The following is a 23,735-nucleotide window of genomic DNA, read 5'->3' on the forward strand; positions in this document are numbered from 1 at the left end:
AGACTTTTCAAGGGTGGGTTTGGAAATAACTTCAGAACAACTACATTTTTTGGACTGGTAGGGTGATTGTCCTCCTTAAATAATGGATTATTTAAGATTATCTATGTATTCTCTAGACTGTAAATTCATCTTTAGACTGTAAGCTCTTTATGGGCAGGGAATGTGCCAGCTAATTCTGTTGTATTGTACTCTCCCAAGTACTTAGTACAGTGCTCTGCACATAGTAAGTGGCCAATAAATTCCATTGACTGATTGCTTGTGTATATATATATATATATATATATATATGTAAAAAATAGGATATAATGGATTAGTCTCTGACCAGTTGGAGTTTTTATCTGAAATCTTAAAAAATTGGGATCCCAGCTGCTCTTTCTGGCCAATGAGAGTACAATGGTGGCAGAGACAAGCAAAGAGAGGCCTAAGGGAAGGAGAGTTAGTTGAATTAATCAATCCATCAGTGCTTTTTATTGAGCGCTTAACTGTTCAGGGACTGAAGACTCCACCTGGAACTCAACCAATCACAGGGGACAATAGGGAAGAAGAGAAGGGCTAGTTCGCTGGAGAAAGAAGTCCTTCTTTGACCGTTTGGAGTTGAGAGTTGGGAAGCAATCCTGGAGGGACAGAATGTGGGAAAAGGGTTTTCCCTGTTAGGGTCCACGGGTTACGGTCTCCAAGGAAAGAGGTCCCTACCTCTGAATAGTAGCAATGATTTTATGGTTTGGCAGCATATCTATTCTGCCACCTGAATATCCCAAGGGAAGGATCGGGGAAGGGGATAAGGGGGCCGGGCAAGGGAAAGGGTCCCGGGGAAGGAGGGAAAAGTATAAGAGGAAAGGGAAAGGTACCCTGAATGGGAATTCTGTTCTGGCACATAGCAGGTTCTTACAAATACCACAATTATTATTATTACAAAGCATAGAACTAGAGTCTTCACTACACTTTTAATGGCTGTGGTATTTAAGGGTGATGTACTAGAGTTCCAATGAAAACTGTCAAAGCAGACTTGCACATCAACCTCTTCACTGATCTCCTTGCATCCTGCCTCTTCCTACTCCAGTCCATACTGCACTCTGCTTCCCAGATCATTTTTTCAAAAACAAATGTCCCTTCCATGTTTTCACACTCCTCAGGATGCTCCAGTATTTGACCACTCACCTCCTCATCAAACAGAAGTCTCTATCAGATTTAGAGCACTCAATCAGCTCTCCCCTTTCTTACCTCATTGATTTCCCACCACAACTTTGCTCCTCTAACACCAATCTATTCAGAGTTCCTCACGCTCATCTACCTCACCACTGACCCCTTGCCCGTGTCCTCTCTCTTGCCTGGAACTCCCTCTCCTTTCATTTATGATGGATCCCCACTCTCTCCACCTATAAATGCTTATTAAACTCACATATTCTCCAAAAGGCTTTCCCTGTCTAAGCCCTCATTTACCTAGTCCCTCTCCCTTTTGTGTTGCCTATGCATTTGGATCTGAACCCTTTAAGCATCTGACATTCACATTCACCTCAAATTAGCCCACAGCACTTGTGTACATTCCCATAATTTATTTTATATCTGTCTCCCTCTTTATAGTGCAAGCTCCTTGAGCGCACAGAACATGCTTATTAACTCTGTTGTACTCTCTCCAGGGTTTAGCACAGTGCACTGCACAGAACAAACAGTTGACGGAGGACATTAAAACCCGCTGCCAGAACAACCACACCAGAATGGGTTTGGAGAGAAACAGACAAGAAAATAACTAGGATGTGTTCGGTGGAGAAAGGGAAGTCCCCCGAACAGACCAGTATGGTAAAGTCTACACACCATGAGTTTTGAAGCTGGACAATTACCTTCTAATACTAGCTCTGCCACTGGTTGTTGTGTGACCTTGGACAAGTGGCTTAACCTCTCTCTGCCTCAGTTTCCATATCTGAAAATGGGAGTAATAATACGAGGAATGTTGTGAGGACAAAACAAAACATGCGAGAGTTGCTTGGGAATAAAAGCGCTCTATGAAATCAAGGTATTATCTGACACAAACTATGACTGCTGGTATCTCCCACAGTCTCTTGGATAGGGTCATAGAAATCAGAATTTGGGAAAAAAAAATCCAAGAGAAAAAAAACACTCTTTCTCTGCCAGAGAAGAAACTGGCTCAAAATCCAAATTCTGGAGTAGAGTCCAGCTTTCTTTTAAATTTGAAAGGAAGAACGTGCGTAGTGGATTTTTTTAAGTGTTTAGTTCAGTTCTCTGCACACAGTAAGCACTCAATAAATACCATTGATTGATTGACTGATTTCCAATAGAGGAAGAAAAAGAACAGAAGAGCAGTTTGCAAATGCCAGAATACCAACTTGTGACTCGGTCTGCTGGTGCAGCTCCCAACAAACAGCCCAGATGCCAGCTACCGCCCCCCGGCATCTCTGATTATCGTGGGGCACTGAAGAGCTTCAGAGCAGCCCTGGGGAATCCCCTCTGGATTTCACTTGCTCCTGGGGCATCTAGGTTGAGCTAGGTGCAATTCCTGGCTTGAGGAAACTCTTCCCTGCAGGGGCAGGGATCTGAAGGAAGACCCCAGACTCTCTGGACCATCCCTATCCCAAAGTGAGCCCTGAACAGGGGGTGTCTGCAGGTGGAAACCAATCTTTCTAGCACCCCAAATTCTTGGCAGCCTCTGGGTGCGCAAAGCGCTTCCAAACCATGATACTAGTGGTCACTGGCACTAAGAATTTGGCAATTTCTTGAGTATTGCCATAACATCTTCATATCTATATCCATGGGAATGTTCCTATCAAATGAATGCACTTTTCAGGGAAAAATAAAAACCTTCCAGCATTCATTTCCCCAAGGAATAAACCTCTCCCCACAATACGCATACACACACAAACACACAAAGAGAAACACAGAATCTCTTCCCTCTGTTATGAAAAGTTAATAGCTTCAAACATTTTCAAACAGGGATTGTTTTTCTAAATTACTGCTCTTCCAATTGGAGAGCCTATATACTTCCCTAATATGATATAAAAAGGAAAACGTTTAAATGGAAGAATACCGTACCAGATTAAAATAATTAACTACAGATAGCTTATTATGATAACATTCTAACTCTGCTATATTGTACTCTCCCAAGTGCTTAGTACAGTGCTCTGCACACAGTAAACAATCAATTCCATTGACTGACTGACATACTCGCACACAAAAGGAAATTAAGAAGGTCATTGATCAAATATTATTTTTACCCAAAAGGCTTAAGTGAAAGATGGTCAATGGGTTGGAATTTATACTGTGAGGAGGATTTTTATTATTTGTAATATAATTCATTTGTTTGTTTTTGAGTGCGTTTCTAAGTTTTTGGGTATTTTTAAAAAAAAATCAGTTTTGGCTATTTCCTTTCACGGTTCTCTTGGCTTGAGCTTGTTTTGTTTTCCTCACCCCGGGCATTATCAAGCAAATGTGAAGCATAAAAACAAATCTACAAGTTTCAATATAAGGGCCATGACCTAAAGATACTCCTATTCGAATCAATTAGAATGAATGTGGTTTTGTCTGCAAAAGGACTGTAGGTCAGACTCCATAATGGATATTTGCTGACAGGAATAGTTCCTCACTTCCTTAGTGGTTTTTACTTTTTTTTCAGACTTTGCATAATGAAGGTTATCTTTGTGTTTGAGCATGAAAGGGAAATATATTTCCCCAAATAAAATACAAATGCTTAATTCAGATCTGATTTCTGCTTGTAGAGTTATGCAAATAAGTATTAATAATTGAAAGATAAACTTGATATTCACTAAGAAAGAATAAAATTATTATTCCATTTTTAGATTTAGTAAACTAACCGGCAACTTAAAAAAATATAATTTTTAGTACAGTTATAATACAGGGAAAAATCCAGAATAAAATAATCTCTTCCTTTTAGTTCGATACTTTGAATAACAAAACTAAGATTTTCCAGTTCTTCTTGTATCCTATCAAACAAAAAAAGGTGAAATGAAGAACAGGTTAGTTACATTTTTCAGTGTGTGTTTAGCCATAGGTATATTTTCCAGTATTTATAATAATCGAAGGGTAACAATACAAGTGATCATTGCTTCCATTCAAGTTGGACTAAGGTAACATAATACACTTGATTAACATTAAATCCTTTTTCCTATCCAACTTGGGTCCCATAAACAAAAATGTTATTTAGCTAATTTTGAGCTTGTTTAATAAATGCCTAGTACAGTGCACCATACCAAGTAGATAAATTCTACTTCGATAAGTGTCTCGGTTTTAAACAAGGTTCTTAAAATCATACTTTTCTGAATAAAGAATGCACAATACAATACCTAACATGCTCATCCCTAATGTCTTCCTACTGCAGTAGTAGAAATGCCATGTTCAGGCTTCAAGTTCAGGCTTCCAAACCGGGTATCAGCAGATAAGCCTATAAACTTTTAATCCAGGAAAAATATACTGTTGTTAGCTATCTGGGCACGTGATCAGGAAAGTTCAATAACACAAAAAGAATGGGAGCCAAGCGATACCACAGTGGCACAGTGGATGAGTAGACAGATGTGGACCTAATGATGCTGATGCACGGCCAGCCGTGGAGTGTTATGGACCAGCACCACAGGTTCTAAGGCATCATTATCCCACAAAAACAGCATGGCCTAGTGGATAGAGTTTGGGCTTGGGAGTCAGAAGGTCATGGGTTCGAATCCCAGCTTGCCACTTGTGTCTGCTGTGCGATCTTGGGCAAGTCACTTTACTTCTCTGGGCCTCAGATACCTCATCTGTCAAATGGGGAATGAGACAGAGTCCCACAAGGGAAAGGGACTGTGTCCAAACTGATTTGCTTGTATCCACCCCAGCTCTTAGTACAGTGCCAGGCACAGAGTAAGTGCTTAACAAGCATTATTATTATTATTATTATTATTAAACATACCCACAGGGGAAAAATAAAATTGGAAAAATAAATGAACTATAATTCTAACTTTCCTTTTAAAACTGGTACACAGGAAGAGTTTAGACTTCCAGCCCTTTGAGTAGATTTAAAGGAAGGAAGGACTGAGATTTCTTGAGAGAGAGAATAACTTTGGGTACTTTTGATTTCAGAAGGCTCAATTTTCCTTTTCTGAGACTCATCTTCCAAAGAGGAGAAAGAACAAAAGTAGCCATTGGAAAGAGATGGGAAAAATATTCTCCCTGAATTGGAAAACCTTTAAAGGTGATCCAATAGAAAACATTTGACTGTGAAAAAGATGGCACCATGAAAGGGAAAAAAATAATAAAATGGAAACTGGGAAGAATGGAAATCATTAGATTGATTCCTTTCTAAATCTAGAAGTGGAATAATGAAAGATCAGAGGATACACATAGACACTGTTAACTCTCCAATTCCCAAACCCATACATCAACCCTATCCTGAAAGCTACAGTTATAATAGGAAGCAGCATAATCTAGTGGAAAGGGCATGGGCCTGGGAGTCAGAGGTTCTTAATTCGAATCCTGGCTCTGCCAACTGCCTGCTGTGTGACCTTGCAAAGTCACTTAACTTCTCTGTGACTCTGTTTCCTCATCTGTAAAATGGGGAATTCGAAACCAGTTCTCCCTCCTACTTAGACTATGAGCCTCATGTTGGAGAGGGGCTGAGTCTGACCTGACTAACCTGTATCTACCCCAGCTTTTAGAATAGGGCTTGGCACATAGTAAGTGCTTAACAAATACTATAAATAAATAACTATACGTGTTTGACTATAGGATATAGAATATTATAGATTTCCCCTTAGCCTACCAAATTGTTTTATTGCTGCCACACGAAAAGAAGTTCCTACAACTGGGTAAAAAATTGGAACTAAAGTCACACAAACCCTTGGGTCCTTCATCCTTCTTGGAATCATCCTTCTTGATAGGGTCATAGATGCTGCAATCTGTCCCAGCCCAAGTAAAGCTACAGATGCAGGTGGCTTCGTTACTACACACCTTAGGAAAGAAAGAGGGCAAAAGGAGAGACATGTTTTTAGCAACAAACAAGTGAGGCTTTCATTTGTGGTTTGCTACCTCGCTTTTGGATTGTAAGCTCACTGTGGGAGGGAATGTGGGCCACAGTCATTATATGACTCTGAGCTCACGGTGGACAGGGAATGTGTCTATTATGTGTCCTCTCTCTTATGCAACTCAGTAAAACCAAGCTCACTTTCTTTTCATTTGAACACACACATAACTGTTGCATCCAATCCCCTCTTGCCTGAGCTTAGCCCAAAGTAACATTTGAAATTTCAAATGTGAGCACTCCCACAAAAAGAGATTTTAGACATGTAGGGAAGTACATACCCCGTGACCTGAGCAGACTTTGCCGTTAGAACCAAGAGGGCAACTGCTGATGTTCAGGGATTGAATCTGGAGGCACTTTCTATCTAGACACATCATGTATGGACCACATGGAGTTCCATCTTCGACATATCCAACATCTGTGTCATCATCCAAAACCACATGAGCTCCACTGGAGGAAAAAAAAGAATTCAACAATGCAAACGGCACTGGACTTGGGAATCTGGGAAGACATTTTTCCCTTTAAGCTCAAATGCTCTATAGATACTTTTAAAACAATAGGGCTAAAAAGAACCTCAGTAGATGGTGAGTTTTATTAAAGTATCTCAAAATCTTCCACTCTTTCTTCTTTAACGGACATGATAAGGACAGCGTTGCAAACCCAAAAATGCATCCAATCCTTCCTACTGGTTCCACAAATGAAAACCTTTACAAGGTGACAAAAGTGAATGATGACAATGGAAGCTCCTCGAAGGAATATTTCTTGGGCATCTTTCGAACTTTCCTCAGTGTTCAGTACCAGCGTGGCTTAGTGGAAAGAGCATGGGCTTGGGAGTCAGAGGTCATGGGTTCTAATCCCAGCCCCACCACTTAACAGCTGTGTGACTTTGGGCATGTCACTTGACTTCTCTGTGCCTCAGTTACCTCATCTGTAAAATGGGGATTAAGACTGTGAGCCCCATGTGGGGCAACCTGATTACCTTGTATCTACCCCAGTGTTTAGAACACTGCTTGGCACATAGTACGCGCTCATCAAATACCATAATTATTATTACTACTATGCATTCAATACATACCTTCATTACTGTCCGCCAGTAGAACTATTTGATTCCTGTGCAAAGCACTGCTAAAGTTAATAGTTGATGGTGTCCAGAGTTTAGAGAAAGCCTGGTTATTTTTCCTCAAAAGTGGGTATTCATGTATGATTGAAAGGATAGACAACAGATCTCTAATAGGGGGCAAAGGGTAATAACTGCTTTCAAAACTTGGTTCTAAAAGAACAAGACAAGACCCAGGGCAAACATGACTTCCCCTACAAACATTAAAGCATTCTTCATTACTGTTATTATTATTAATAGTGTGATGTTTAATCTAGGAAGAGATACAAATAGTCCCAAAATCACTTTCATATAAGTACTTGATATTCACCTCACTTTTAGCCCCATAGCTCTTGTGAACTTATTTGTAATTCATTTATTTATATTTAATTTCTGCTTCCCCATCTATACTGCAAGCTCTTGGTGCACAGGGAATGTATCTATCAACTCTGTTGTGTTGTAAACTCCTAAACTCTTAGTACAGTCCTCAGCAAAGAGTAAATGTTCAATAAATACCATTGATTGACTGATTAATGTAAACCAAATGGTCTTACGGAGAGCTATTGCAGATAATTTCACGGATCTCTATATTTTATAGTTAATAAACTTTCATCATATCCGAAGTAACAATAAATTCATAAAATGGTTCCAATTTGCAAACTCCTAGACTAACTGGTGAAAGATTCCATTTGGCTGAATTTGAGTCAGGTAATAAGATGTATGAACCCCTTGACTAGTGAGTAGTGGGAGTTTACTTGTGCTTGTCTTTAAGTAATGATACTGGGGTAGTATTCTGGAAATCTTCACTCTTTAAACGGAAAATACTTGAGAGTTTTAAAAGGAATGCTATTAATAAGATACAGTAAAATCTCATAAAATCACAGTTTTGTTTCTTGTTAAAAAACAATGTTACATGCATCACCAGCTCAGTGGAAATTAGGGGGTTAGGTTTTCTGCTCTGTGGTTTATGTAGGTCTTTTTTTCTCTTTTTCAGCCTATGTGTGTGTGACTTGTGTATCCCTGTATAAGTTTGTGTGTTTCTTCCTATCTGTTTCTGGGTTTAACTCCCTTAATTTCCTTTGGATGTTTAGTTTTCCATGGGGAGGAGTGGGCAGTTGGGAGGAAATGGGGAGGTAGGATGACTTTGGGATTCTGAATCTGCTTGCCTATCAAACGCCTCAAGTGAAAACCATTTTCCTTGGAAAGATTGTGGGTAAAAAGAAACCACAGAAAAGATGCCTCGGAGCTGACAAGAAAGGAGGAGGTGTGGATATTAAAATTTGTATTACACATGGTTCCATTCCATATCTATATTTTGTTTTTCCAATCTCCTATTTTCTTTCATTTTTCCAGTCTTCGCTAGGTTTTTATCAATACTGGGAGGATTACCTGCAGTCGACTACTCGCCCCTGATGGTAAAAGGAAGTTGGGGTTATCTCTCCCTGAAGATGACCGATCCGTGGTACTCGAGTGAGATTGGTGCAGAGCAAAAAGCCGCAAAACACATCACTGCAAAAGGGGGAAAATAATCAAGCTGAAAAAAACAAGCAAATTCAAAACCTCATGTGCTCACCGCTTCAATTGGTATCCTTCCTGCTAATGAACAGTTTTTTTATTAATATCCTCAGTTTAAGATATTTAGCCGCTTAGTGAAAGGAGTGCTTTATTCACTGCGAAAAAAGTTGTTACACAATTGGTCAAAGGAGGGCAATGAAAAGAGAAAACAGCATTCTGGGAGGATGTGACCATTTCTAACCTGTCTACCAATACCACTGTACTATACTCTCCTACGCACCTAGAACACTGCTCTGTACAGAGTAAGTGCTTAATAAATACCACTGACTAACATAGTCTCCCCTATATTTCACTCCCAACCAACAACCACCAAAACCAGAAATAACTCAACACAAGAAACATTAAGGTGATCACTACAAACACCAAGTGAAATGGGCACTTGAGGTAAGAACCAAGAAAATTTAAGCCCCTTGTGGACAGAGAATATTTCTACCAACTCTGTTATATAGTACTCTCCCAAGAGTTTAGTACAGTGCCCTGCACAGAGGTAAGTGCTTAATAAATACAAGTGATTGATAATTTTCAAGGAAAAGAAAAAAACTCTGCTACTGAGGGAAAAATGGTACTTGGTGCCTGTATTCTTTAGATTGTCAAACGGTCTAAATTCATTACGAAAGCACTTAACTTTCTGACTCACTGGGGAGTCAAAGCCTTCAGAGTAGCCCATAAAAACTCAAAACATTCTTCCCCGTCCTTCCAGGGACTGACCTGCTGGTTAACACTTGTGCCATATAAGAATGCCAAAGTTCCAGCCACATCTAGGCCCTGGGTTCATTTTTAGCCAGGATGTGTGGTTAACCTGGGCTCTACCAAGAAAGCATCACTGTGTGTCAACTAATGCCTGAAATTCAGGCTAGAAACATCTTGCAGATGGCCACTGTGCAGACATGAGGAATCCAATCAAGTATCAATTCTCCTAGACTTGAGACACTTCTCTTGGCTCCTGAAAATGGCTGTAAGGGTGTGTGCCCTGTGATGATAAGTGCTGACCATGAAACCAATGCCATGGTGGTGTGTCCTTGTTAGTCTATCTGAGCCTGGGTTACAGAGAAGAGCGAGATAACTTCTACCAAGACCTCTTATGGCGATATATATATATATATATATATATATATATATATACATATATACATCTTCAAATGTCAATACATAGCACAGTAGCTATGGTGAATTCAGAGTCCAGTGTTAGATGCAACTTAATTCTGAATAGTCCTAGAACTAGATCCCTGTATTGGCCAAAATGCCTTGAGCTGGCCCTGACATATTAAACTGTGATAATACCATCTGAACCAAGAGGACCAAGGTTAGTTGGGAAGCAGCGTGGCTCAGTGGAAAGAGCCTGGGTTTTGGAGTCAGGGTCATGGGTTCGACTCCCGGCTCTGCCACCTGTCAGCTGTGTGACTGTGGGCAAGTCACTTCACTTCTCTGTGCCTCAGTGACCTCATCTGTAAAATGGGGATTAACTGTGAGCCTCACGTGGGACAACCTGATGACCCTGTATCTTCCCCAGCACTTAGAATGGTGCTCTGCACATGGTAAGTGCTTAACAAATACCAACATTATTATTATTATTATTAGTTTAAGTAAGCTAAAGTCTGAAAAGCCAAATCCCACTTTGCTTGATGACTTCAGGGAAAAGTTATTAAATTTTGCTCTTTATTTGAGGTTTTTATATTGATTATATAAACTAGTCCCCAATTCACTTGATCACAGACGTTCCACTAGACAGCTTCTGCCGTATATATGCCATGCACATCTGCATACGTAGGTAACGGAAGTTGTAAAATTTGGCATATTAACACTTTCAAGCAAATCACATAACAGATGCCTAGAACTTCTCATTCCCCACTATCACTATGTTGCTTATATTCTAATGAACAACTGAGAACTTTGATTCTTGATTTCATTTATATATCATTTCATTTATTATCTTTCATTTATATTTCTTTATATACTTTTAAAAGTTGATCATTAAAGTCACCCAAGCCACACTCTATATTCCAAATCAGAATAGATGGGCAGACCCCCACTTAGCAGACGGCTCCAATCACTTACTGTTTGCTGCACTGAACCCATCGATCTCCATCTTTCCCACAGTTTCCCTTCTCGGTGCCTTCTGTATTGAGCTTCTCATAACAGAATTTGTCAGACCCTGCAGCCTCTTTAGGGGAAGGAATATGGAGGGAGAGACATTAATTCCACTCACAGGCAAAACACATGACGAGAAGCAGCATGGCCTGTTCGATAGAGAACGGACCTGGGAATCAGTAGGACCTGGGTTCTAATCCCAACTTCGACACTTACCTGCTCTGTGACCTTGGGCAAGTCACTTAACTCTCTGGACCTCAGTTACCTCATCTGTAAAATGGGGATTGAGACTGTGAGCCCTGTGTGGGGCAGGGACCGTGTCCAACCTGATGAGCTTGTGTATATAATCCAGCGCTGAGTACAGTGCCTGGCATATAGCATGTGCTTAGCAAATACCATTTAAAAAAACCTTGAGAACTCTTTCCAAGACCTTCTGGGACCAGAGCCAATGAAGCACCCTACGCTTGATCTCGTAGAGCTGGAACTCCTGGGTGGGGGCTGTTTCCTGGGAGGCAGGGTGGCTTAGTGGAAAGAGAACGGGCCTGAGAGTCAGAGGACCTGGGTTTTAATCCAGTCTCTGCCATTTAACTGCTGTGTAACCTTGGGCACCGCCACTTAACTTCTCTGAGCCTAAGTTACTTCATCTATAAATGGGGATTAAGACTGTGATCCCTATGTGGGATGGGACTGTGTCCAATCCAATTATTTTGTACCTGCCCCAGTGTTTAGTACAGTGTCTGGCACAAAGTAAGTGCTTAACAAATACCACCATTAGTGGAAAGAGGCTCGGAGATGACTGAGAATAAGGAGACCCGAGTATGAATCCCAGGTCCGCTACCGGACCGCTCTGTAACCTAGACCAAGCCGCTAAATTGTTCCTGGCCTCAATTTCCCCTCTGGAAAATGGGGAGGAGGTAGATTGTGAGCCCCGTGTGGGAGGGGGACTATGTCCAATCTGATAATCTGGTACCTATCCCCGGGGGGGAGGTGCATAGTAAGCACTGAATAAATATCTTCATTCAAATGAATGAATGGACTGAAGCACTAACTCTTGACACTACATGACACTGAAAAAGCAACTTAAGTTAGAGGAGAGAGTTGCAAATGAGAAGATCTGGCAAGTGTCAACCCTGGAAAAGCAGCAGCCTGTGACAGGCCGAGCATCTTCACATCTTTGGAATGCTGCTGCCACCTCTTGGCGCTTCCTGGCAAAAAAGTTTTCTTTCAGAGTGAAGGTGTCCCTCATCAGGCATCAGTTCCTCCCGGCAAGTGGTGGGGCTGGGATTAGAACCCAGGTCCTCTGCCTCCCAGGCCCGTGCTCTTTCCATGCTGCTTCTCCTATGCTGTGGCCTAGCGCTCTATTCCACTAAGCCAAAGCCTCCCTTCTACTTAGCCCGTGAGCCCCGCGCGGGACCAGGACTGTGTCCGAGCTGTCTGTACTGTATCCAGTGAGAAATGATCACTTTTAAACAGCAGTAGGGTCCCTTTACATTTGGTACCTACAAGGCAGATCAAGCGAACTCTTAAAAACGACTGAATCCGGAACCTCGGGCAAAGACGGTAAAACTGGGTTCTCCCATATTTTGCAAAGTCATCGCGTAATGCCGAGCCGCTCGATGCCTTTGCCTCCGTATCCCCTTGTACCTGAAGGAACCCTTCAAAACAGGAGAAATTTGAGGCTCACTGTAAACAAAATGTCAAAATCATTCATTTTGATGTATTCAACCTATCTGTGGTTGCAACATGCCACAGAATCAGCATTGGAGAGGTGGTTCCCATCATTCTATGAGATCCACTGTAAGGATTCAAACCAACTCCCCTCAATCCCTCCAACGTCTTCATTTGGCTTCAGATTGGACGGCCCAGCAGCAAATTCAGAGGAGAGGGACATATGATCTGAAACTGCGTCGGGCAACTACTGTCAGCTTAGAAAAAAATGATATAAGCCCTATGTTCTTAAGGATATTTGCTAAGCCTTTCTGTTACCTTTTGGCTTATGAGGACTCAAAAGTCCTAAGGGGAGATTAGCAGGCAGGACTTTGACCCTGGAAGTTTTGGTGTTTAGACAGCCTCCTTGTTTGTTTGAGTACCTCAAGAATGACAGCTGCCGCCAGGAGGAACAAAGCAAAACTTTTGTTTTTCTCCCTTTACCCACCCCAACCAATCCCTGCCAGCCTACCTAGCCTCCGGGAACTCTCAGCACTTCTATCTTCACCCCTTACCCCAGGTGGCCGCGGGGAGGAGCGGGACAAGGACCCGAGCTCAGAAAAGCCTGAAAAGGTGTCTCTCAATCAGGTGGGTATGTTGGCATCGGGTTTCCTGCAGCAAGTTCTCCAGTGCGGTGAGGTTTGTATTCCAAAATATTACCTAATCCGCTTGGAGGAATCGCTGCTTACGTCCCCTAGTTATATTTTTTGCACCCTGAAGATCTGAGTGGGAAGAAGCAACAGGCCCCACGGAGACTCAGGCTCCGTCCTCAGAGGAAGGAAAATGGAACTTACTCGACCCCCAGATGTATTTACACTGATTGTCTCTTGTCTTGCATTCTCCGTTATAACAACGGCCCTAAGGAAGATAAGAAAAATCGGTCAAACAACTGCAGGGCGAGTTTATTCCCCTACAATGGTTTTCTTTCCGTCTCTTTCTCGTGACTCAGTAAAACATTTCTGGATGAAAAGTGGGGTGAGAATTTTCATTGGCAGATATGAGTATTAAACCCTGAAACGTGACTCTCCCCAACATCCATCTGAACCTACAAGCAGGTACGAAGAGAAATCACATGAAATAAAATAATCATGTTAGATCTTTGGGGCATATTTAAGGTCAGCAGGACATGGAGAATGACTGCCCTGGAAACCAAAATTGTGAGAAAACAGGACGGCGTAGTGGATAGATAGATGTAAAATGGGGATTGAGACTGTGACAGAGATAGAAGGACCTGGGTTCTAATCCCAGATCTGTCACTGGCCTGCTGTGTGACCTTGGGCAAGTCACTTCTCTGTGCTTCAGTTACCTCATCTGTAAAATGGGGATTAAGACTGTAAGCCCCACGTGGGACAACCTGATTATTTTGTTTCTACCAGTGCTAGGAACAGTGCTTGGCACATATGAAGTGCTTAACAAATACCATAATTATTATTATTATATTTGACAGACCATCATTCTCCCCATCTTCCAAACCCTTCTAAAATCCCATCTCTTCAAAGAAACCTAACCTGACCAATCTCTCAATTCCCCAAGATTTGCCCTCCCTGCTGCATCACCTATGCACTTGTATGTGTACTTTTAAACTCTAATAGTCACTCCATCCCTACTCTCCAGAGCACTTATGGATAAATCCTTATACTCTACCGCTTCCCCTGTTTTTTAGTTTTATCTCTGCCTCCCCCTCTAGAATGTAAGCTTCTTGAGGGTAGTGACCATGTCTACCAACTGGGTTGTACTGTGTTCTTCCATAAGCTTAGGACAGAGCCTTCTATGCCGTAAGTGCTCGATAAATACCACTGATTGATTGATTGATTGATTGCTGACATGGCAGGCAGAGAACTTGAAGGGCATATATCATGGCTAACCCTGTATGTGTCCACTGTATTCATTCCCCTATTTTATAACATAAGCATTAAGAACAACATCAACTGGGGTGCTCAGACTGTGAGCTCCCTCTAGACTGTAAGCTTGTTGTGGGCAGGAATGTGTCTGTTTGCTGTTATATTGCGCTCTCCCAAGCGCTTAATACAGTCCTTTGCACATAGTAAGTGCTTAATAAATATGATTGAATGAACAAAGGGAGACACTGGGGACAAGAGGAAGCAGTGTGGTCGAGCGGCAAAGAGCAGAAGGCTGGGAGTCAGGAGGTCTGGGTTCTAATCCTGGCTCGGCCACTTTTTACGGTAGAAGTGAATGCAACTATCACAATGGCCTTTTTCCTAAGTCTCAGAATAGCTAGTATCTGGTAATGCTTTTCTCCCTTTCTACTCCTCTCTCCATCCCACAGTTCTTAAATTCACCTTTAGGTTTCAACTGAATACCACGGTTTACGCATTAGACTCCAGGATCTAAACTAAGGCTGGCAGATGTCTTCAAATTTGAGCTACCTCCCCAATTCCACCCATTTGTCCCTAATAGCTGCTCATCTCTGGTTTTACACAATTCCTTCATTTATTCAGTCATATTTGTTGAGTGCTTACCTTGTGCAGAGCACCGTATTAAGCGCTTGGAAAGTACAATTCAGGAATAAAGACAGACAATCCCTGCTCACACCAGGTTTACAATGTCCTGGCGTGTCAATCCCTCCCCTCCTGTCCCCTTGGAGGGAGGGGGAGAATTTGCCAAATTAACCATCTCTTTTCTCCACAGTGGGGTGGATAGGACAACTCGTTCTAGAAAAAGCCGATTATCACAATACATGCTTATTGAGAAGACAAGCTCCTGTCTACGAAAATGAACATACCTGATTGGAATCACAGGCATATCCATCTTGTTTATGAAGATTGGGCGGACACTGAAAAATAAACCAACCAAACCCCTCAGAAAATTGTATCATTATCTAAGGTACATATTTTTAATAAGCAAAATGCACAAGCCATAATCCCAATCGTACGTAATGCCAATGGTCAAATGTTTAACAGCGTACATCTGCTTCTGCCTAATGTGTGCTGTCATTAGTCATTGGCCAAGGATGTGGGTAAGGAATTTGGGAACGTTCTTGTGACAATGTAAGAGCAAAGTGGTCTAGAAGAAAGAGACTGGACCTGGCTTTTAATCACAGCTTTGCCACCTGCCTGCTGTTTGAACTTAGGGAAGTCAAAACTTTTCTGTGCCTCAGTTTCCTCATCTACCAAATGGCTTAAACAGCTGTTCCTCCTTCTTCCTCTTACTTAGGCTGTGAGTCCTTTATGAGACTGGGACTGTGTCCAACTTGATTATAAAGCAGCGTGGCTCAGTGGAAAGAGCATGGGCTTTGGAGTCAGAGGTCATGAGTTCGAATCCCAGCTCTGCCACTTGTCAGCTGTGTGACCGTGGGCAAGTCACTTAACTTCTCTGTGCCTCAGTTACCTCATCTGTAAAATGGGGATTAAGACTGTGAGCCCCACGTGGGACATCCTGATTCCCCTGTGTCTACCCCAGTGCTTAGAACAGTGCTCGGCACACAGTAAGCGCTTAACAAATACCAACATTATTATCATTACCTTATTATTATAACAAAAATAAAAATAATAATGGTATTTATTAAGTGCTTCCTATGTGCCAGGTGCTATGCTAAAAGTTGGGGTCGATACAAGAAAATTGGGTTGGACACAGTCCATGTCCCACGTGCGGCTCATAGTCTCGATCCCTTTTATAGATGAGGTTACCGAGGTACACAGAAGTTAAGTGACTCGCCCAAGGTCACACAGCAAAGTGGCAGAACCGGGATTAGAATCCATGACCTTCTGACTCCTTGGGCAGTAAATGCTTAACAAATATCACAACACCTGCCTGTTTGGGCTTAGCATGTCTTGTGATCGGGATAAACTGCTTGGGCGCATGCATGCAACATCACAACGGGTGTTACAGCTCACATTTTCTTTAAATGATGTTTTGCAAGAATGCAACACTCTGGAGGGTTAGAGGAGGGCAGGAGGTTCATTTTTTATATATACATACATATATATCTTCCCTAAATACCTCTAGACTGAAAGCTTGTTATGGTCAGGGAACATATTTACCAACTCTGCTATATTAGACGCTTAAATAATAATAATAATAATGTTGGTATTTGTTAAGCGCTTACTATGTGCCGAGCACTGTTCTAAGCGCTGGGGTAGACATAGGGGAATCAGGTTGTCCCACGTGGGGCTCACAGTCTTAATCCCCATTTTACAGATGAGGGAACTGAGGCACAGAGAAGTTAAGTGACTTGCCCACAGTCACACAGCTGACAAGTGGCAGAGCTGGGATTCGAACTCATGAGCCCTGACTCCAAAGCCCGTGCTCTTTCCACTGAGCCACGCTGCTTCTCAAGCATTTTTTAATGCTATTAAAAAAATACCATTATTGTTATTATTTATTGAGTGCCTACTGCATGCAGGTCACTATACTAAACAATTGGGACAATAGGAGTAAATTTCATGTTACCTAACTTCAAGAAGTTTACAATCTAGTGAGGGAGTCAAATGACCACAGATTATATAAAATACTGTGAGCAGAAGAAGAACCAAATGGGGGTAATAATGTAAAAAGGTGAAAAAAGGGACAAATAAATGGCTAAAGAGCAGTACTCAAATATGGATGTATACACAATTGCTTCACGTGGGTCACTGTGAAGTTGAAATGATCTGGAGTTGTGAAGATTAATGGATAATGATTCCTGAAGATGGTGGGATTTTAGGAGAGGCTTGATCGATTAGACTGTAAGCCCGTCAAAGGGCAGGGACTCTCTCTGTTGCCAACTTGTACATTCCAAGCGCTTAGTATAGTGCTCTGCACATAGTAAGCGCTCAATAAATACTATTGAATGAATGAATGACGGAGAGGGCTGTGGAATGGGGACTTTTAGGGGGAGGGATGTTAACTATAGGATTCAGGTGGGAAAGCACTGAGCACACAGTAAGCACTCCATAAATGCCACTGATTAGAGAGAGAGAGTGACTCCAATATGGAGACTGAATCAGCAATCTAATTGAGGGGCGATGAGAACTTGAATTAGGGAGGGGTGGCTCCATGTTGGAGAGGAAAAGGACGATCTGAGACGTCTTGTGGAAAGAAACCCAGCAAGATCTAGCGATAGCCTAACTGTGAAAGTTAAAAGTCAGCAAGGAGGAAGTTGAAAACGACACCAACGATGCATGCCTTGGGGACAAGGATGATGTTGGTTTTAGCGACTGTAATGCTTCCTCAAATTCTTAACAGATACTCCCTGCAGGCCCCCTGCATCAGCTCTTTCTTGGGCACTTCCTCGAGGAAAGCGGCAAGATGGATATTGATAGGTCACAGACGCAAGAGCTTCTGAAACCCGAGCAACATCTTGGCTTTGTCGATAGAGTAGATTATACCAGTCCACAAGGTGAAGTAATTCTATTCTGCAGGCATCATCTAACTTGCCCTACCTTTCCTCGGGTGAAATATATCTAGAGTTCTAAGCCTTAAAGGACCCTACAATATTAGCAAGCCTCTCAAGATAAAGTTATTATCTTCAGTCTGCTGGTGAACATTCAGGGTCTAAGCTTCTCAGAGTGTAACTCCGGAGATTTTTGTGCCTAGGTCCAAACAGCTGAGATCATACAGGGCTCATCTGGCAGGATCCATTTGATGATCTAAAATGATCCTGGATCGCTCTGCTTCTGCTGGAGTTAAGGGCATCTCCCCTCAGAGTGCAAATGCAAAGGAGTTGGAAAAGGCCGCATTACGTAAAGTACAACTCTGGTGAAAAAATGAGTATGTAAAACCATTCCAGGCTTTTCACTTTCTGTTCTATCCTAAAATGAAACAAATGAAATGAAATTCCCAACCCACATAACCAAAATAGTGGAGGGAAAAGGCCAAAGGTCCACACACTACCCTCTAATTCCTGCATCACCTACGCACTTGAGTCTGTACCCCCAAAACGCTAAGGTATTTCTACCACTCCCTCCGTCCCACAGCACCTAGGGACATATCTTTAAACTTTGCGGCTTCCCCCTACCTGTCATTTATTTTAGTACCTGTCTCCCCACAATTAGACTGTAAGCTCCTTGAAGGCAGGAATGGTGCCTGCTCATCCTACTGCACTTTCCCAAGCGCTTAGTAGAGTGCTTTGAACAGGGTAAGCATTCAATGAATACCACTGATTGACGGAGCAGAGTCCATTCACAGTGGATTTTAATCAATCAATAATATTTATTGAGCATCTACCCTGGGCAAAGCACTGCATTAAACAGTTGGAAAAGTGCAGTACGAAAGAGAAGGGAAGTGGCGTGGCCTAGTGGATAGAGCATGGACCAGGTAGTGAGAAGCACCTGGGTTCTAATTCCTGGGAGCACAACTTGTCTGCTGTGTGACCTTGGGCAAGTCACTTAACTTCTCTGTTTCTCAGGTCTTCAAAATGGGGATTAAGACTGTGAGCCCCATATGAGACATGGACTGTGTCCAACCTGATTAGCTCGTGTAATAATAATAATAATGAAGGCATTTGTTAGGCGCCTACTATGTGCAAAGCACTGTTCTAAGTGCTGGGGAGGATAGAAAGTGATCAGGTTGTCCCACGTGGGGCGCACGGTCTTAATCCCCATTTTACAGATGAGGTCACTGAGACACAGATAAGTTAAAGTCACACAGCTGACAAGCGGCTGAGCCGGGATTTGAACCCATGACCTCTGACTCCCAAGCCCGTGCTCCTTCCTCTGAGCCACGCTGCTACTCCAATGCTAGGAACGACGCTTGATACATAGCGTTTAACAAATGCCATTATTAGGTCGTGGGTTCTAATCCCGGCTCTGCCACTTGTCAGCTGTGTGACCTTGGGCAAGTGACTTAACTTCTCTGTGCCTCAGTTACCTCATCTGTGAAAAAGGGATGAAGACTGTGAGCCCCATGTGGGACCACCTAATTCCCTTGTATCCACCCCAGCGCTTACAACAGTGGTTGGCACATAGGAAGCGCTTAACAAATACCAATGTTATTACTGTCATTACTGTTATTATTATGCTTAATAAAAAAGTTGGTAAACCGGCTTCCATTCATTCATTCAATCGGATTTACTGAGCGCTTACTGTGTGCAGAGCACTGTAAACTAAGCACTTGGAAAGTACAATTCGGCAATAGAGACAATCCCTGCCCAGAGCGGGCTCACAGGGAGCTTACAATCTGATGGGAGAGAACACCCAGACTTTACAAAAGTCTTCGACATCACTGGCAGACCCGTGATCCGGCAAACACACAGTTCCTCCTATATCGGAGAGGTTGCATTCTTGCAAGGCCTGGCAGTTTGTGCATTATTCATTCATTCATTCATTCAATAGTATTTATTGAGCGCTTACTATGTGCGGAGAACTGTACTTGGAATGAACAAGTCGGCACATTATGCACACGTCTGTCTTTCCCAACACTCCATCAGGCCAAATCCAGACAGGTCCACAGTGTAAAGTTGAAAGAACGTTCCCAAGTACTGCTGTCATATTTCAGCCAAAATGTAGAGTGGAAACACAGGTTCTGCCTGAATTGAGTATACTAACCCAATTTGATTGTCCTGAGGATTTCACCAGGATCATAAGGTCATTCCCTGATGGTATGAATAGTCAAGTCGGAGTGAAAGATGCCTTGTCTGGCTCTCGTCCCGTGAGGTAAAGTGGAGCTAAGAGCTGGGCCCGGTTCTAGAAGTTCTGGGTAGAAGCAATTCAACGGGCGACAAGCCAGGCTGTGAGCTTGTCGTGGCCAGGGAATATGTCCGTTGGTTGTTATACTGAACTCTCCCAAGAGCTTAGTACAGTGCGTTACACACAGGAGCCCTCAATAAACACAATTGAATGAATGAACACATCTTTGAACTGTGGTGCATTGCTCTGTGCCAATGTTGTGGCTTGACGTGGACAGCAAAATGGCTAATTTTAATCTGCTTCCCAGAGTCCGCACGATTGTACGGTCCGACCACAGCCTTCGGAACATATGACATCCCAAACACGGTAAGTTCAGTGGTCCCAGTGGCCTGTCTAACACAGCACTCTGACACTGACAATGATTCCAAGCCTGCAGGAACAATAAGGTGGTGTTTTCCTTGGCTTCCCATAATTTTCCTTCTATTATCCCATTATGTGTATTGGAGCCACTGCTACTGATGACTTGGGTATCGGTCTGGGCGTACGTTCTTCAGAAATTTAGGAAAATCAAAATCATCAGTAAATCCAATTCTGGATCGTTTTGGATTCTGATGACTAGCTGAATCAATAATTTTGCTCAATTAAACAATTACACATTGCAGTATTAAAGCAAGCCAGAGGGACCAAAAAAAGCAAGATGATCCATGCTTTACTGTTTTATGCAGAAACAATTCCAGTTTGTAGTACCTGGCCGGAGTCTCCCGTGCAGTATTCCGTAATATCACATTCGTTGACTGTGTAGCGGCAGTCATAGCCTCGTGGCAGAAACTGAAACCAAAATCCACTGGTTAAGGATGTTTACCAAATCAAACGACCCACATTATTCTTCTCACGTTTGCCTGAAGTCAGCCTTGTGGCTCCCTCGTTGACCGCTTTACACATAATAATAATAATGTTGGTAGTTGTTAAGCGCTTACTATGTGCACAGCACCATTCTAAGCGCTGGGGTAGATACAGGGTAATCAGGTTGTCCCACGTGAGGCTCACAGTTAATGCCCATTTTACAGATGAGGTAACTGAGGCACAGAGAAGTGAAGTGACTTGCCCACAGTCACACAGCTGACAAGTGGCAGAGCCGGGATACGAACCCATGACCTCTGACTCCTAAGCCTGGGCTCTTCCCACTGAGCCACGCTGCTTCTCATAACCCACCAGAAATATAAGGACCAGGGTCATCCATCGCTTTTTGGTTTTTTTTATGGTACTTGGTAAATGCCTATTATGTGTCAAGCACTGTTATACGTGATGGGGTAGATACAAGTGAATCGGGTTGGAACAGTTTCTGCTCCATTTGGGCTCACAGTCTTTGTTGGAGGGAGTAGGATTTAATCCCCATTTTCCAGATAAGGAAACTGAAACACAGAGAAGTTATGTGACTTGCCCAGGTAACACAGCAGACAAGTGGCAAAGCTGAGATTAGAACCCAGGTCCTCTAACTCCCAGGCTCGTGTTCTTTACGCTAGGCCCTGCTGCTTCATTTTTGATGGGAGACTCCATCACCCATAAACACTCCTAAATATTCAGCCCTTTTTACTAATTATTTAATACATTTTGGAAACTCATGATTTCAGGTGGGAAATGGCTCTCACATAGTCATGACCCTTCAGCCATCACCACCAACAAAACCAGTTCACTCGGGTCATCAAAGAGTAGCTCTATGGACACAATTTCCACTCACCGCTGACTTGAATTCCAACTGACTCTATTATCAAGGACTGAAATGATTGGGATTTCAGAGGCTACTGGTCAATCTCATGGGAATTGTTTCAGAAAAACTTCATGATTCAATAGTATTTATTGAGCGCTTACTATGTGCAGAGCACTGTACTAAGCGCTTGGGATGAACAAGTCGGCAACAGATAGAGACAGTCCCTGCCGTTTGACGGGCTTACAGTCTAATCGACGGGCTTACAGTCCAAACAACTGAATCATTTTAAAGAGTAATCTGGGATCCTGCTGAGAGTCATAACTAGGAACACTGCGCTGTTTCCTAAAACAACTGTTCTCACAGATGTCCTGCTCTGATGCTCTTACCATTTGTCTGGTTCTGGTCTGTCCAGTTAAGAAGCTGTGTTGCACAGTGCAAAAAGAATGGGTCTGGAAGTTAGAAGACCTGAGTTCTAATCCTAGTTCTGCAACTTGCCTGTTTTGTGACCTTGGACAAGTCATTTAACTTCTCTGACTTTTGTTTCTCAGCTTTAAATTGGGGAATGAATACCTTCTCCCTTCCAATTGGAGGGTAAGCTCTGTGTGGGATATACACTAAGTCCAACTGATTATCTTGTCTCTAACTCAACACTGGATGCAATGATTGGCACATAATCAATACTTAACAAAGATCAAAGATTTTATCATTATTGTTACTATTATCATTATTTGTTGGTAGGACAAATATATCTTTCATTTTTATTACTTGTGTTGCCTTATCCCGTGGCCTAGTGGATAACGCAGGGGACTGGCAGTCAAACGGACCTGGGTTCTAATCTCGGCTCTTCCACGTGTCGGCTAAGTGGCCCTGGGCAAGTCGCTTAGCTTCTCTGTGCCTCAGTTCCCTCATCTGTAAAATGAGGATTAAGACTGAGAGCCCTATGTGGGACAGGGACTGTGTCCAATATGATTATCTTGTAACCAGCCCAGCACTTAGTACAGTGCCTGACACTTAGTAAGCACTTATCAAATGCCACAATTATTATTACTATTATCCCTAGTTTACGTAAGGAAGTATAAAAGACTCCTTCAGACCTTTAGAAAGCTACACTGAGCATCATACTCAACGGTGGATTGTACTGTACTCTCCCAGGCGCTTAGTACAGGGCTCTGCACACAGAAAAGACTCAATGAATAGCCTGTATCCACCCCAGCACTTAGTACAGTGCCTGGCACATAGTAGGGACTTAACAAGTACTATAATTGTTAATAAATAGCATTGATTGGTTGAGCAGCGTGGCTCAGTGGAAAAAGCACAGGCTGGAGATTCAGAGGTCATGGGTTCTAATCCCACCTCCACCACTTGTCTGCTGTGTGACCTTGGGCAAGTCACTTCACTTCTCTGTACCTCAGTTACCTCATCTGTAAACTGGGGATTGAGACTGTGAGCCCCACATGGGACAACCTGATTACCATGTATCTACCCCACCGCTTAGAACACTGCTTGGCACGTAGCAAGCGCTTAACAAATGCCATCATTATTATTTACTAAATGGGTGAGGACACAATGGTTTCTGCTACTGTTGAGGTCTCTCCTGCTGTTTCGTGACCAGGGACTGCACCAGAGGTTTTTCAAGTCTGCCGTTTTGGAAAAATAAGTTCAAGGCAGTTAAATAAGTGGGTTAAAAACCAGAAAGATCTGGACTGCGTTCACCTCAATCATTTCTCCCTGACAGGTCAATCGGCCTTGGGTTACGCCACTCATCTGAAGAAGTTAGGTTAAAAAAATGGACCACTGTTCAAGTAACTCACGAGACAGGATGTGTTACAGCAGGGCCCATCGCTGCAGTGAGCTCCGTTGGAAAGTGAGCATTTCTTGCAGCAATCTCCACTGCATTCCTAGAGAAAACATCATATTTCAGTGACCAAGAACCTTCCACTCGAGGTCATTCATCTTTACACACTGTAAAAATGTAAG

At 42.6% G+C, this 23,735-nt stretch overlaps 1 protein-coding gene across 5 annotated transcripts in view; it reads right to left on the bottom strand.

The window, feature by feature from the left end:
- ADAM23 (ADAM metallopeptidase domain 23) overlaps positions 1–23,735 on the bottom strand; it is a 201,161-nt gene that overhangs the window by 19,093 nt on the left and 158,333 nt on the right. For 4 of the 5 annotated variants that reach the window (XM_029069168.2, XM_029069169.2, XM_029069167.2 and 1 more), the window contains exons 17-24: positions 23,570–23,656; positions 20,798–20,878; positions 15,229–15,279; positions 13,280–13,343; positions 10,746–10,851; positions 8,505–8,624; positions 6,301–6,469; positions 5,838–5,949 (exon numbers count right to left, since the gene is read on the bottom strand). In XM_029069168.2, coding sequence (XP_028925001.1) covers positions 5,838–5,949; positions 6,301–6,469; positions 8,505–8,624; positions 10,746–10,851; positions 13,280–13,343; positions 15,229–15,279; positions 20,798–20,878; positions 23,570–23,656 — 790 coding nt within the window. Of the gene's footprint in view, positions 1–2,272; positions 3,954–5,837; positions 5,950–6,300; positions 6,470–8,504; positions 8,625–10,745; positions 10,852–13,279; positions 13,344–15,228; positions 15,280–20,797; positions 20,879–23,569; positions 23,657–23,735 lie in introns of those variants that run through there. The other variant, XM_029069172.2, reaches the window with a different exon arrangement.

This window comes from Ornithorhynchus anatinus, chromosome 7 (genome assembly GCF_004115215.2).
Source record: "Ornithorhynchus anatinus isolate Pmale09 chromosome 7, mOrnAna1.pri.v4, whole genome shotgun sequence".
NCBI lineage: Eukaryota > Metazoa > Chordata > Mammalia > Monotremata > Ornithorhynchidae > Ornithorhynchus > Ornithorhynchus anatinus.